Raw genomic sequence first — 15,824 nt, forward strand, 5'->3', positions numbered from 1 at the left:
CATTTGTCCTGAACCAGTGAAACTAGCTGTACCACACATATGTAAGCAATAAAGGCAATTGAACAGATTTATTAGCATTAAAGGAAGAGAACCAAGCCGTGGCTTGGAGGTGTCACAGAGTCCATAACTTGGACATAGCAGTAAGTCTAATCCTAGCTTTAGGTAATTCTTTATTAAACAGTTTCTCAGTATGGGAACTCACACAGTAGAGGAGGTAAATGTAGCTAAAATGAGCCATTGCAAAACATTTGGAGATTCTTAGAAAAGTGTTACAGTTCTTTCACCGAAAGGTCCACAGCACTGAGACTGGCAGTTGCAGTAGAATGGCCTCAGTTTTTGTTTTGTACTTTTTTTTGTGCAGTACTCTAAGGGGGTAGTGTAGTTGTGTATTTCAGTACCCTAATCACGCACGTGTAATGTGCCATCATCAAGAACTTAAGTCTTGCCTAATCTGTCATTTTTATCTTTTAGGCAGACATATTCTCTGGAGCTATATTTATACAGCTGGCCATAGGACTGAATCTTTACGTGGCCATTATTATCCTGCTTGCTATTACTGCTCTTTATACCATCACAGGTGAGTTTGCAGAGCAGTCTGGTAAAATAACAAAGTTAGGGGATCCAGAAAAAAAGAAAGCAGGAAAGATGGGTAAGAGGGGAGAAATGAAAACCTGAAAGGGGTGCATATTTTACAGTGGTCTTTGTTTGAAAGAGACAGGTGGTGAGAAAATAAAAATAAAAAATAATTTAAAAGAATTCAAAAAGGATTTTCACAGAGTTGTTTGCACAGGGTCTAACCTATTTGTTTTGACATGTCTTTGCCGTTAGGTGGCCTTGCAGCTGTGATTTACACAGATACCTTGCAAACGTTTATCATGGTTGTGGGATCTTTTGTTCTTATGGGATTTGGTAAGTAAATCAGATGAATTAAACTGGAATGTTCAATCACAAATCCCACAGTGCCTATGGAAATGTATCCTGCAGTGTGGAACCCTATTATCTTAACCAGCAGATTTCAGTTCATACACCCATTTATCATGGAATAAAATAGCTATGTTGTCAAGCCCTTTAGTTATTGAGACCACTACATTCCAAAGTACAGGAGAATGTATAAAATCTGTAGAAATAAGGGACACCTTCATTGTGTGAATACTTACAGAACACTGTGTACTGTTTTCTGAAAATGTTGATACATACTGGTTAGGGTTTTTTTACATCTATATTACAACATTTTTTCTCCTCACATTCTCTAGCTATATTTGAGATTTCAATATTATATACTTTATAGCTACTTTTACTTTCTCCTTTTCAGCATTTAAAGAAGTAGGAGGGTATGATGCTTTTATGCAGAAGTATATGCAGGCAATTCCATCCAATGTCTCCTATAACGGCACTACGATTAATCAAGATTGCTACACACCTCGGCCGGATGCCTTTCACATCTTCCGAGATCCTGTCAATGGAGATCTGCCATGGCCAGGACTGATCTTCGGTTTGAGCATCCTTGCTCTGTGGTACTGGTGCACAGATCAGGTAATGTGGAAGCTAAATGCCTTGAAAATGTAGAACACAAAATTCTGCTGTCTAATGTGATCTAGGGGTCTTGTTCATTTTTTCTCTTCCCCACTGTAATTCAAAGCAAGGTTACAGAAATGGCAGTTACTTCTAGTCAGTGAATAGACTAGTCAGTGATTTTTCAGCTTCTGTTTTCTACACTCTTTCTGTACTAAATGGCTTAATTTTGAGGCTATTGGGCCATATGTACACAAGAAAATTGAATTGTATTCTTTCATTTTTTCTTACACAGTGCCCAGCAGATACAGTATATAATTGCTTTTTTTTTTCTCCCTACGTGACCATGTATAAAAACAAGAAGAGATATTGCAATGTGAACATTTTCTTAAGACACTATGAATTCAATGATCTCAGTTGGACTGGGATGATTCTCCATTCAATGATCCTAGTTTGTTTTCTATTTTTGCAGCTTCCATCTTTGCATGCATGGTCTTGGGAGGATACTCTTTATATATCTTTTTTTTTTTTTTCAGTCTGGAGTCTCTTTCCCTCTCTTTCTTCCTTGTCCCTAAGATCTACCATCCAGTTTCCCTGGGAGATCACACTCACATGAGAATAGGAAAGTATGCTCCTGCAGCTATGACATGTGAATGTGCCCAGTCTCTAAGGAGTGATCCATTTGCCTTCTAAATTGAGGGAAAGATAATCTTTCACATTTTATAAAACAAATAAATTAAAAAGGCAATGTAATTAACTGTTTCATTCTTTTTCGGCTTTTTAGTCTGCTTTAAGAACATCTTGTGAGAAAGAGCCTTCGCTCTTAAATATATCCTGAATAAATTATATTTTCCTTTACTTATTTTAAATGTGTCTTTTTCATGTAGCTTGTATTTTTTTCTAGTGATGGGAATTGTAAACAGACTCTTCCACTATCACACAGGTTAAGAAGTACCTTGTGTCTGGAACTTGGCATAGTGTGTTTATGGAAATTATATTCTTGATTGAGTTATGTGTACTTGCTATGTCTCATTGACAGGTTATTGTCCAAAGATGTCTCTCTGGCAAGAACATGTCCCATGTGAAGGCTGGATGTATCATGTGTGGATACCTGAAACTCTTACCCATGTTTATCATAGTGATGCCTGGAATGATCAGCCGAATTTTGTATACAGGTATGCATATGTATACAGGAATGCAAATTTCTGCCAATCTCTCTCAATTTCCTATTCTCCATCCCTTTATATTGTCCTTTTGTCATCCAAATTGTCCAGGCACATGTGTGCACAAATACTAACTACCCTGTGAGAAGCCACAGGCTTTTCTCATTTCTCTGATTCAAGGCTTCTGCCAATGCTATTATTGTCCATTTTAGGACAGAGGAATTCCATAGTGTCCCTCCCCACTTATCTGCTATAGCCCTGTTCTGGCTGAATGAGTGGCATGTCCAGGATTGGTACTCTGGCAATAGAAAGAAGAGGGTCACAGTCACAGCATGCATATATATATATATATATATATATATATATGTATATGTATATATTTTGTCATGGATAGTCCTGAGTGCAGTCTGGGGGCAGTGCCAGTCTCTCTTTCAGTAACCATCCGTTTGTTTAACAGCAGGGCAATGGAGAGATGTTCAGGTTAGAGGGAAGTGTCTTCTTCGTGTTCCTCTGTTTGTTTTTTGAGTTGCTCTCTTTGTGTTATTCAGTCCTGGTCTGACAAATTAATCCTGATGTTTTTTGACCTGCAGCACTTTTTAGTTTTTTGTTTGTTTGTTTGTTTAGACAGAGGAAAGGGAGGATGGGCTTAGAATCATCATCTTTCCTCCTAGCAGACTAAGAATGATATAGAGCATGTCAATCCAGTGGTTTGTCACAGAGAAATTTTAGAAACTACTAATTTGGAAGCAATCTGTTGATCTGTTGTTAATATGATTTTGTCTAACCCTGGCTCATTTTCCTCTTCTCAGATGTGGTGGCTTGTGTTGTTCCTGAAATCTGCGAGAAGGCCTGTGGCACTGCAGTTGGCTGTACCAATATTGCTTATCCAAAAATGGTAGTAGAACTTATGCCAAATGGTAAGACATTGTCTCTATTTGTTTTAAGAAAGGTGAGGGTACTGGACTGTAAATGTAGGTGACGGAGCCCAAATCTCAGATTTATTTATTTATTTATTTATTTATTCTGAAAAAAATTTACTATTAATGGAAGGGGTAGTCTTTATTAGTTGTGGCTGTAGGTGCAGTATAGTTACTTGCTGACAATATCACCTTTCAGTTGGCAGACACTGGATGATGAAATGTAAATTGTGCTCCCTTTCTGTGGAGGTTAAAAGTAACATACTTTGCCAGCGGTTTATAGAAGACTGTCACTGTCAGGATTTCTGAGCTAGAGACAAACACCTGCAGGACTTATGCTAAACTCACTGAGGAGGGAGGAGAAGATATTCTGTATGCACATTGTCCTGTATAACGCCTGCTCAATGAGAGAATAAGGCACCAATTCATAGAGGACTAAGTATACATACAGGGAAGAAAAATTTCTGCAGAAAACCCCAGAGCTGATTCATAAGGCTAGAAAAAACAGATTATGTTATTACGCAAACCATGGTACTTCCCTGATTTCTTTATACTTCCCCATTGTATTATAATAACCGATGTACATGTGTTGTACAATGTGTTGTACTGTATGCTATAGTACTTCCTCATACTATGTTGACTAGATCATACTGTTTGGAAAAGTTGTTTACCCTGATTTTTAATCAGTAAAAGAAATTTACGTCCAGTAACTGGTTTACAAATCTGCTTACGGGCAAATGAGCACTGGAGAAATGATATTTATAACTCTTGGGGAAAGTCTACTTAGTATTTTTGTTTGTTTGTTTCAGCATGTAATCAGAAAGCATTCACAGAAGTATCTGTGTTTTAAAAGCTCAAGTGTTGCTCTTAAAAAAAAAAAAAAAAAAAAAAAGCTCTTATCACTGCTGTAAATAGCTTTTACAAAGCTCAGCAGGCGACACTCTGTTGGTATTGCAAGAGAGTGGCAGGCAGGCATCAGCACATAAATATAACCACAGCTGATTGACTTGAAAGGGTCAGACAAGCTCTATGGATAGTGACACATACTGAGGTTCTTCACTGAATGCCTGTCTCAGTTTATGTATGGAATATTTTCGTTTTTCAGGTCTACGAGGTCTGATGTTGTCAGTCATGTTGGCCTCCCTTATGAGCTCCTTGACTTCCATTTTTAACAGTGCTAGTACATTGTTCACTATGGATATCTACACCAAAATTCGAAAACGGCCATCAGAGAAAGAGCTTATGTTAGCTGGAAGGTAAGGTGGAAACATAGCAAACACTAGATGCGTTACAGACGGTCTCCAAAAAAGTGCCAGAGTGAAAACCTGCATTTGCAGTGTTCAGGCAGTGCAGCAGTGGCCTCCTGTGGCCATCCAGGCAGTCCCATGTACGCTTCCCTTTTGGATACTGTAGGACAATAAATTCCAGACCTTATTTCCAATTTAATTGACAGTGGCTAATTCTCAACACTTACTTCCTACTGCTATTCAAAAGGAACTATTTTAAGATATCTTTGTAGGCTTTACACCATACTTGGCATCAATGAACTAGTCTTCTAGCCGATCTGCTATTGATTCATCTCTAGACATAACAAACAAAGGAAAGAAGTGTTTTCCTCTGTTTTGATTGTATGTTTAGCAATATGCTGACTATGCTGACTGATAGTTGTCAGACAATATCCAACTTGGATTTCTTTTGTTTGTTCAATGGTAATTGACCATTTTCATTGATTTTTCTGGCTGAAATACAAAAATAGGTATTTAAGTTATTGATTAATTGATGTGTTTTTTTAGATTTGTGTTTTAGAATTGATGTGTTTTTTGATAGATGCTTCTAAGCAGATGGCTAATTGAATATCTGGCTATGTTTACAGGGCATTTATGTTACTTTTAATTGGCATCAGCATTGCCTGGGTTCCTGTGGTACAGTCAGCTCAAAGTGGGCAGCTCTTTGATTATATTCAGTCAGTTACTAGCTATCTGGGACCTCCCATTGCTGCTGTCTTCCTGCTTGGCATCTTCTGCAAGCGGGTCAATGAGCAGGTAAGTACAAATTAGGAAAGAAATATGCTGCATGTTGCTCTAGTAATCTTTTATGATATTGGTCATCAAACTGTTTTACCAAACATCTCACCTTTCAACTTCATCTTGAACACTATGTACTTTTGTCAACAAACTTTTCCAACAAACATGCTCTTGTTCCATCCATTGTTTTCAATTGCATTTAGGATTCAGTCTGGGAATTGATTTTGATTCTGAGAGCAGGAAACTGAGAAATGTACTTAATCCATATTTAAGTAGGTAACTCAGAAGGCATGAGGTCTGGTATGTGTTTTGATAGGACCATGGGCCAGTCACAGTAAGTGGGCAATTAACATTCTGAAAATTCAGAACATTATAACATTCAGTAACATTCTGAAAACTCAATACTCAGGAATTCAGTGTCTTTCCTATAATTCTAGGAATATCAATATTTGCCAATTGCTTGAGTTTGCTCCGAGAAGATTGAGTTTCATGAGAAAGCTAACAGAGAGAAATTAATTTGTGTTTTTGAATTTGGCTGAAACCTTTTTTCACTGTTTTTCCTCAAGACCAGTTCAGTGTTATTTTTGTGTATACAAAAAAAAAAAAAAAAAAAGTTTATACACTAAAGGATGCTCTATTTCCTATTCCAATATGGCTATATCTCACAAATGGATTAAATCTTTGTGTCCTTCATGGAAATCTGTCATTGACTTTAGCTGGAATTTTGCCTGAGTAAGAATTTAGTATAATCCTCATGGGTTTGTGTATACTGTGTGCTTTAGATTTGGATAAATAGGGGAAAAAAGCATCAGAGCTTTTGAGAAGTGGGGCCTTGCATAAGATAAGCAATTACAGCATTGGACTTTATATGATGTATTTCTTGTTGAGAATCATTCTTCTTTTAGCTAGAAATGGGATTAACTATCTTGTCTTACTTTTTCTGACTTTGACCACTGAATAATTAAAACTTTTTTGTCCTTAAACCAGGCATTAAAACTAGAATATTTTTAAATTGGGATTTGTAAATTTGTGTTACTGTCATTAGTTATATGACTTTACAAAGTCACAGAATAGTTGAAATTGGAAGGCACAGATGAACTACTCCAACCCCCTACTCAATGCAAGATTAATAAGAGCAGGTTGCTCGGGTCCTGTCCTGTTAGGTTTTCAAATATATTCAGGGATGGAATCTCCAGAGCCTATCTAGGCAACCTGTTCCAATGTTGAATTGCCCTTCCAATAAATAAAAAAAAATAATAATCTGTTTAAACAGAATTTCTTGTATTTGAATTTGTGTCCAGACATATGTGTCTTTTATACTTTGGGCTAAAGCTGCGGCCAAATGAATGTAAAACTTCAGTGAAATTACTGGAACTTTTATTTCTTTTACCAGCTATGAATCTGGCTTTGTGTTTGTTATTTGCAGGACATGCAGCATAAACGAACCAGATGCTTATGATCAGCCTTAACTCACTTCCAGTTCACTTTCTTGAGGCTCTAAGTCTGAGCTTGAGATGCTCGAGTTGGTCTCTGGAACTGCTAGCCTTGTTAGGGCTGTCCAGCATAGGGCTAGACAGATACAAAATGCCATGGGTGAACAATTGACTGTTGGGCTGGGCTCAGACAGTTGTAGGAAATTGGGTTACATCAGACTGGTGGCCAGTCACTAGCAGGGTTCCACAGGGTTCCATTTTAGAGCCAGTTCTCTTTAATGTTTTCATAAATGACTTGAATACAGGACTCAAACGTATACTAACTTTGACACTAAATTGGGAGAAGCTGTTGACTTCGTCAAGGGTGCAAAGGCCTTGCAGAGAGATCTTTACAAATTAGAGGGCTGTGCAGTTGCCAACTGCCTGAAGTTTAACAAGAGCAAGTGCCAGATTTTGCACCTGGGACAGGACAACCCTGACTATACATACAGATAAGGGGATGAGAGGTGGGAGAGCAGCCCCATGGAAAGGGATCTGGGGCTTTGGTTGACAGCAAGTTGAATCTAAGTCAACAGTGTGCCCTGGCAGCCAAAAGGGATGTGTCCTGGGGTGCACTGAGCACATCACTGCTAGCTGTTTGAGGGAAGGGATTGTTCTGCTCTGCTCTGTGCTGGTGTGGCCTCACCTTGAGCACTGTGTGCAGTTTTGCATGCCACAATATAAGAAGGACATAAAGCTATCAGAGTGTCTTAAGGAAGGCTATGAAGATGGTGAAGGGTCTAGAGGGCAAGAGGCATGAGGAGCGGCTGAGGTCCCTTGGTTTGATCAGTCCACAGCAGAGCAGGCCGAGGGGAGGCCTCACGGAGGCCTGAAGCTTCCTCATGAGGAGAGTGGAGGGGCAGGCGCTGAGCTCTGTTCTCTGGGGACAGTGACAGGACCTGAGGGAACGGCATGGAGCTGGGACAGGGGAGGGTCAGGCTGGGTGTCAGGAAAAGGTTCTGCACTGAGAGGGTGGTTGGGCACTGGAACAAGCTTCCCAGGGAAGTGGTCAGGGCACCAACCCTACTGGAGTTCAAGAAGTCTTTGAACAACACTCTCAGACATAGGGTTTGATTTTTGGATGATCTTGTGTGGACCTAAGAGCTGGACTTGATGATCCTTGTGGGATCATCACAACTCTGGATGTTCTGTGATTCTATGATTCTACCTGTTTCCTCCAGCAATTATTCAGATCTTAGAGCTCATTTCCATGCCTGAAATTACGCATTTTGATAACTTCTATCACTTTGTCTGCAGGGTGCCTTCTGGGGCCTGATATTTGGGCTGCTAGTTGGACTCAGCAGAATGATTGCAGAGTTTGCCTACGGAACTGGCAGCTGCGTGGCACCTTCCAACTGCCCATTCATCATCTGTGACATTCATTACCTTTACTTCGCAATAATTCTTTTTGGAGTTTCTGCCATCGTTATCCTGGGAGTCTCCTTCATGACTAAGCCCATTCCTGATGTACATGTGAGTATTATTGCACTCCTGCTCCTAGAGACATAGAACTCAGTGAAATCAATAGTTTTAAGCACTGTTATTTGGTATCTCTGCCTCGTATCTGCCTGGCATCTCAGCTATCCACATCATACAGTCTTTGTAAGAAAGTAAAGGAAATAGCCTTCATTTATCTGTCACAGACCTTCAGTGGCTATTAATAATATTAGATGTTGACTTCACAGACATTTGGGATGCTGTGGTCCTATAGCTTGTTTGTATGCTGGCCAGACTGATTTGTCTCTATGTACAAAGGCTGTAGCTTTGTAAACTCTTTTTTTTTTTTTTTTTTTTTTTTTTTTTTTTTTTTCTTATGGCAGCTTTACCGCTTGTGCTGGTCTTTGCGGAACAGCAAAGAGGAACGTATTGATCTTGATGCAGATGACAAGGAAGACATACCTGATGAAAAAGATGACGAGTCAGGTAATTGCTAAATAACTTATGTTGCAATGTCTGCAGATGCTGTCAATATACTTGAGAATCCCTATTCTATTCCTAAAGGGTCAATAACATGCGGACTACTCAAAGAACAATATGCCCTACCCCCAACAACAGCCAAAAACACAACCCCACAAATTTAAAGGACTAGTAAGGTGCCTTCTATCAATCTGTCCATCTTAGTTTAGATTAGAAGTAAAGGAAGAAATTCTTATTCTCTAGATAGCTAGTTGCTAGTCCCATGACTAAAACAATGGAGATGCTTTAGGTTAGAAGTGGTATACCTTGGCAGAACTGCATATGACTATAGCAGTTGGAATGAAATAAAGAGAATTCATTTGGAAATAGTGTGTAGTAGCCAGGATCAAAGGTGTAAAGATGTGGTGGGGAGAAAAATGGAAGTGAATTGCCAGATATCCATCTGGGAAAAACCATCAGCTTTCTTTGCTAGGCTTTCGGATCTGTGGTCAAGTTCTTTTTCATAAGTATCCTAAAATTAATTTAGTTGGCTTTTAATTTGAAGTATAGAAAGTACTGAAAAAATGGAGATAAACAGGTTAAGTTTTGCAGCATGGTCTGCTTCTCAAATACTTGATCAAGTCTACATGCTACAAAAGGCCCTCTTGCACCATTTAGAAAATCACATTTATTTATTTTTCCTTCTGGCTGAGCTGTAAAAACACAATATTAACTTGATTCTTGCTGCCTTATATTAAAATGTTTCCATGCAACTAAGACCATAAACCAGAGCTGCTATATTAAATACAGGAAGGTCCTCGGTCATAGAGAACTTCTAGTGCACGCAGTGGTCTGTGCTTACGTTTCATGACCAGTGTGTTATTCCTTCCAGTTTCAGAGGCAGGTGAAGAACCAGGATGCTTAAAGAAAGCTTACAACTGGTTCTGTGGCTTAGACCAACAAAAAGGACCCAAACTCAGCAAGGAGGAAGAGGAAGCATTGAAGCAGAAACTGACTGACACAACAGAAGTGCCACTTTGGAGAAATGTTGTGAATATCAATGGCATCATCCTATTGACTGTGGCTGTATTTTGCCATGCCTTTTTTGCATAAACCTCTGATTACAGTTCTGAAATTGTACTGTATTGGCAAGCAAAACCAATGACTTGTAAATTTACAGTTAGACACATTTAGTATTTTCATGGTCTAAGTTTGTAAAAATCAGGGTGATTTACTCACTGATTTTGTGATCATAATTTCAACAATCTAAAGATCAAGACCCCTGAGATTTCAAGAGAGAGAATTTCCATTTAGAAATTGAATCATTCTAAGTTCAGAATTCCATCCAATATTCAGAATTTCCATCCAATATTCTCTCTTCTCGTGATACATTTCATATTTTAGGTGCAGAACAAGGTTGCTTGAACTGTATTTCATGAGTCATATGTCAGGGTTTGTGAACTATCTGAACTATCTTTTATCTTTGATACTACTTTAATTTTCAACCATTTCTCTTCTGATTGTGTATTTTTTTTCCTTTCTCCTACAATAATTTGATTACTAAGACAAACAAACAACTGAGGGACTGTATGCATTCAAGCTAAACAATCACTTTTGTTCCCTCCAAGTACAGAATATCTTAAGTAAAGGATTTATGTATATACTGATATGTTTAACACTACATCTAACTTTCCATTATCGCTTTTTTCCACTTTCACATTCTATGATATTTTTCATCGTGTTATGGTTCTCAGTAATAAGCGGAACACTAACCATCTGAACTGATTGCCTTTTGAAATTAGGCAAAACATAATTCAATGATCCTAATAAGAATTCTACTTATGACAGATTCTTTGTTTAATGTTAACTTCAAAAGGTCCCCCCTCTTGTATATTTTAATATGTAACTGTACTTGAATGTGAAGCTTTTTTATACAAAATGCATATATTATATATACATACAGCACATTATATATATGCACATATATTTTATATATTAAAATATATGTATGTGTGTATATATTTATTTATTTATTACTGATTGATTCCTGTCTTGGTATGTCAAAGTTGATCTCTACCCACAGTTATTAGGGCCTCTTGATCCTGGAGATGGTGTTAATATATTGCCTCTCTATGAACTGTACTACAAAACAATCCATGAACATCGCTAAAAGCTCAAAGCATCAGAATGCTGGTTTTGCATTTTGCTTTCCAGCACATTTGAGACCTTTGTACTATTTCTCTGAAAAACTCTGAATCTTTCTTCTGAAGACTTCAATGAGAAATATAATTCATGCTGTATGAAACTTCAGTAGAACAGTATGAGCTAGCATAACAGTTCATGAAGGAGAACAGTCACAGCTGTGGGACCACAGCCAAATCAGTCTGATTGTCTCCAATTGGTAAGTTTGAAACCAGCTGGAGAAACAGAAGACAGATGTAACTCTTCAAGGCAAAAAGCAATAGATCTTATCATCTAATTCAGCTTCTTGGGAAATCAAGTGCAAAAAGAAGACATCAGCTGCTGTAGTCAAGCCACAGCACAATTCCTTGTTGCTATTGCACATTGCTGCATTGTTGCAAAGCATCTCAGTGTGATGTGTCTTACCACAGCATTCTATAGCAGGATGCATCAGACTTGCAATAGGTGCATCTAAATAGGAAGCCAGGATCATCTCTGCCCATGATGTGCTACACCACATCACTGCTAACTCCTGCAGCTTTAACCACTCTCACTTTGTAATCTTCTGACAATGTCTTTTCTTCATTTGGATCTAAAATCAAATGATCAGCTGCTCTTCAGTGTATGTCTGCAGTATACAGAAAGGGTTTGCATAGTCCAGGTTAAATCATCGCTATTATAAATACCACTGCAAACCTTTTTCTTACAGTTAATACAGTAATATAGCATTTTAAAGACCATGGAATTAATTATATTTAATGGATTATGAAGACTTGTATGTATTAAAGTATTTGTATGTTTTGAAGCATTTGGTGTCCACAAAATGATGGGATTTTTATATAATGTAATGGAAGACAGAGAAACTTAATTTGGTGTCTAGGTTTTGGCTCTGTGTAATAGTAATGGACAGCAAGTAAGAAAACTTCCAGAAGAAGATTGCCCAGATCCCTCTTTGTCATGCTCTGTTACAAAAATAAAATATGGTGAAATTGCATGGCCATTTGGATAAAGACAGACAGCACAACTGATATCCTAGTAGGCTAAACAGTCTTTAGATGACCTCCTTGTTAATTGGTCACTGTCACTTCATTTTCTTTCCAGGGTTAAAGTATTTTGAAAAATTAATTTTAACAGAGACATTCATTGTACATCTTCAACAACCTGCTTGGTTCAGATCTGAAAACTGGATATTGTTAGAGGCCAGGGTTCAAATATTTATGTGGAGTTTGACTACTCGTTAGGGTAGTCCTCTAATTTTGTAGAATTGCACAATGCAGGGCAGTTTTCCTGTGGACAACTGATAAAACCTTTTACCTTTATATTAACAGTTAAACGCCACCTCAGGTTGGTACGTATTGCAGTCAAGAGCAGCTTCATGATTTTAAGGAAGAAAGTGACTTTTCTTCAGTTCTTAGTGGAACAGTGTCCGTGTTGTAGCTGTTGCTGTGGGGTACTCTAAGACAAAACCCCAAAAGTAGCTTACACAGTCCTGGGCCTTCTCATGCTTTAGAAAAGCAAATAGTTAGTGCATGCTTGTTCCATGTTTGACTGTAAATTTTGAAGTACTTATAGTTAATGGAGAGACTCCAGATGTAGCCCTGGCTAATAGTAAAATGTAAATGAAAAAAAATATAAATCATCATAATACAACTCTGTTTTGGGTGACCCTGAGACATTTGGCTTACCCTGGCAGGTTAGATGTGGGGTTACAACTTATTTTAATGGCTTTTAGTTAGATATAGAGTATTATTTTAAATGAAAGGTACAAAATAAATTGAAATACAATTAAAAAAAATCACGTAGTAGCACTGTAAGCCAATTACAGCAGCATGTAAAGAACACGTTCCAAAAAAATCAGATCTTTAATTCAAGAATGACTATATCGTTTATTTCCAAGCCAAATCCTGGAAAGGGTAACCACTCTTCATTTATATTTTCATTTTTCTGTACCACTCAACAAATGTATCCAAGTACCTTGCAAATGTTAATTACTTTGGTTACGAGAACACTCTGCTCTTAGAACTTGGTCTTATTCCTGTTTTGTTAAGGGAAAAGCTCATGCACAGACGTGCAAGTCACTGGGGAGGGGAGGTCTGTAGCTTAATTTGGAACAGATGTGCAGTAAACACTGCCTGGTTTTGACCAAAATGCCCATGGTGAATTAAGGCCTAGCCCAAGGCTGAGTTCTTTAGGTGCAAGTGACTGTGGTGAACTGAGTAACATCAGCAGCTGCAACTGTGATTGGCTTGACTCCTGCTTGGGTCACTTTCTCCACTGGCAAAATTAGAAATGTTCATGTGAAGTAAAACTGACACAGAATGGGGAGCAAAGAGGAATGATAAATAGGTGTTATCTCTAGTGTTGGCTGACATTCAGAGAAATGCTATAGAGCCTTGGTTATTGTCTTTGAAGAACTCTTGAGTTAATTTGTTTGAAGAACTGGATTGGAGGAGCATTACAAACCAATATTCCTGGGATCACACTGCAGAGAGAAAGGTGACTGGAAGGTTGTGGAGTCACAGGTAAGTTCTTCTGAAGGAGGGTTGCTGTGGTTGGTTGTTTTTAATTTAACGCTCTTATTTCCTAGCTGCAGGTCTCTGCAGGTGTTCTGCATATGCAGTGTTACTGTGGGGCAGCAAAATAGCGAGGGAAGAGAGCAGCCGCTTCAGCTTCCCTTGTTTAACCTGAAATGCAGCATCACAGGTTTAACAACAGAGGGCGATACATCGCCAAGATCAGCAACTCCAGGACGAACAAATAACTTGGTGATTCACAGCATTTTTAATGGAGTGTGTATTGCCTGTTCTAGAGAATTTAAAGGGTGGAGTAAAACGTAACTCACTCCGACATCTCGTTCCGATGACAGACAGTATAATGTGCAGTAGTGCCCAGGTTATTACCCTTATTAATAAAGCAGGTTGGGTTATTTTTCTTGCTGAGGAACACTACATCTTGTCAGCTACCCCAGCCAGCTGCACGAGTGCAGTTTCCCTGAAGTTACCACACCTGCCCTCTCCTCACCTGGCAGTGCTTAGGGCTAGAGCAGCTCCCCTGCTCTCCTTAGGGTGCTTGGGAGAACTTCAAGCTCAGGTAAGCGTGAACTCATCCTTACTCCGTGTAGCATTTGTACTTACAATATTGGAGCTTATGACTAGAAACTTTTATTCAAGTTACATTTAAAGCAAACTATTTATAATCATTTTTCACTCACTCGAGTTTACAAATTTTGATAGAAATAGATCCTAGACTCAAATTTTTCAGCACATGAGTTTTGCATATAGTCAGAGAAAACACATTCTGCCCTTCTGGTTTAATGTAATAAACAGCCAAATTTGACTTACCTGGACTCTTTAGACAAATCTCTCACTTCTATGCATTTTTAATTTGAATTTTTTTTTTTTTTTTTTTAATATAAAATATAGTTCTGGCAAGCAAAAACACTCCCTTTGGAACATGAAGAGATTAAAAGCTGCTATTTCCCAAAGCAGGATTTATATGAGAACAGAATGGTTTCTAGGTCCTGGACTTTTGAAAACAAATGGGGACAGGGAAATGAATCTGTAGTTGCGAGAAGAAAGGTATGATATTCTTAACGTTCTGGAAACTTATAGGGAAAAAATGATAAACTTTGCATCCAAAATGAGCTCTACCTGTGAGGAATGTTGCACACCAGGCTGGTATATATGAGGGTCTTGCTTCCCCACAAACTCCTGGGAACTCCCATGTTCTCCTCCTGGTATCACAGAACTGTTGGGCAGCTGACTTGAAATCTTCATCTGTGTAGAATGTAAGTGAATTAATTCCAGTATTGACCCAGGACCACATTAATTTTATCGGGACCTTAATTGTTGTTGGCTTCGAACCAAAAAGACTAATTGTTTTCCATTGATGTTAAAATCTGCTGAGGTGCTTATGTTGTCATAGCGTAGAACACTGTTAGTAGAGCATGTAGTGCTAAAGGCAGATGTTCTCTACACACAGCATTTCTTTTGAAACAATTTAATTATAGTATGGGATAATGCCAGATCCCAGGCACATTAACTAGTATGTTAATTTAAGCATGTATTAAGCAATACAGAAGGATATTTAGCGTTTTTGTGATGAAGTTTATTGCAGCTTTATTACTGAGTATAATTAACTGGAAGCTAAGTCAGTCCAAGGGGAAGCACTTGTCTGTCATTCTGCTGTGTTTCTTTGATCCACCTGATTGTTTTACTGACACCTAGAGTGCTAATTGCCCAGCCTCAAACATTAAGGGCTGTTTGTCTCTCATTCCAAAGTGGGAAGATAGCTGTGGACAGCCCTGGCACTCCCTGTACACACTGTATTCCAGAACTGGCGCTACTCCTCAGCTGTGTGTTGACATAAGCACGTGTCTAGGGCTAAATCCATGATGTAGAATCATGGAGTGCAGGATGGAAAGCATGTCCTCATTTGAGAAAGGAGAGAATGCTCATAGAACACCCTCAGTTCTCCAAGCTGTCCATTTAGAATCACGTAATATCAGTGTCATTGCCTTGTTGGGGAATTTCCTAGGGCATATAAACTTTACCTGTTCCTGCCCCTGGACTTGCTATTACAGGGGGTCTCTTCGTTTTATCGGAATGTCAGTACTAGAATTCTAGGATGCATTTTTCATTTTGTTCACTGTCTTAAGGG

The 15,824-nt window shown here is 38.5% G+C and overlaps 1 protein-coding gene across 1 annotated transcript in view; it reads left to right on the forward strand.

Moving 5' to 3' along the window:
- Positions 1–12,846, forward strand: part of SLC5A1 (solute carrier family 5 member 1) — a gene marked incomplete at its 5' end in the record, with an annotated part of 30,256 nt that extends 17,410 nt beyond the window's left edge. The window contains 10 exons of the mRNA XM_082774106.1: positions 472–577; positions 829–909; positions 1,313–1,533; positions 2,552–2,687; positions 3,485–3,592; positions 4,698–4,848; positions 5,466–5,634; positions 8,346–8,561; positions 8,909–9,011; positions 9,877–12,846. Of these exons, the coding sequence (XP_082630232.1) occupies positions 472–577; positions 829–909; positions 1,313–1,533; positions 2,552–2,687; positions 3,485–3,592; positions 4,698–4,848; positions 5,466–5,634; positions 8,346–8,561; positions 8,909–9,011; positions 9,877–10,097 (1,512 nt within the window). The 3' untranslated portion in view covers positions 10,098–12,846. The remainder of the gene's footprint in view (positions 1–471; positions 578–828; positions 910–1,312; positions 1,534–2,551; positions 2,688–3,484; positions 3,593–4,697; positions 4,849–5,465; positions 5,635–8,345; positions 8,562–8,908; positions 9,012–9,876) is intronic.
- Positions 12,847–15,824: the final 2,978 nt, after the last annotated feature.

The sequence above is a fragment of the Aythya marila genome, assembly GCF_965140915.1.
Source record: "Aythya marila genome assembly, chromosome: 17".
NCBI lineage: Eukaryota > Metazoa > Chordata > Aves > Anseriformes > Anatidae > Aythya > Aythya marila.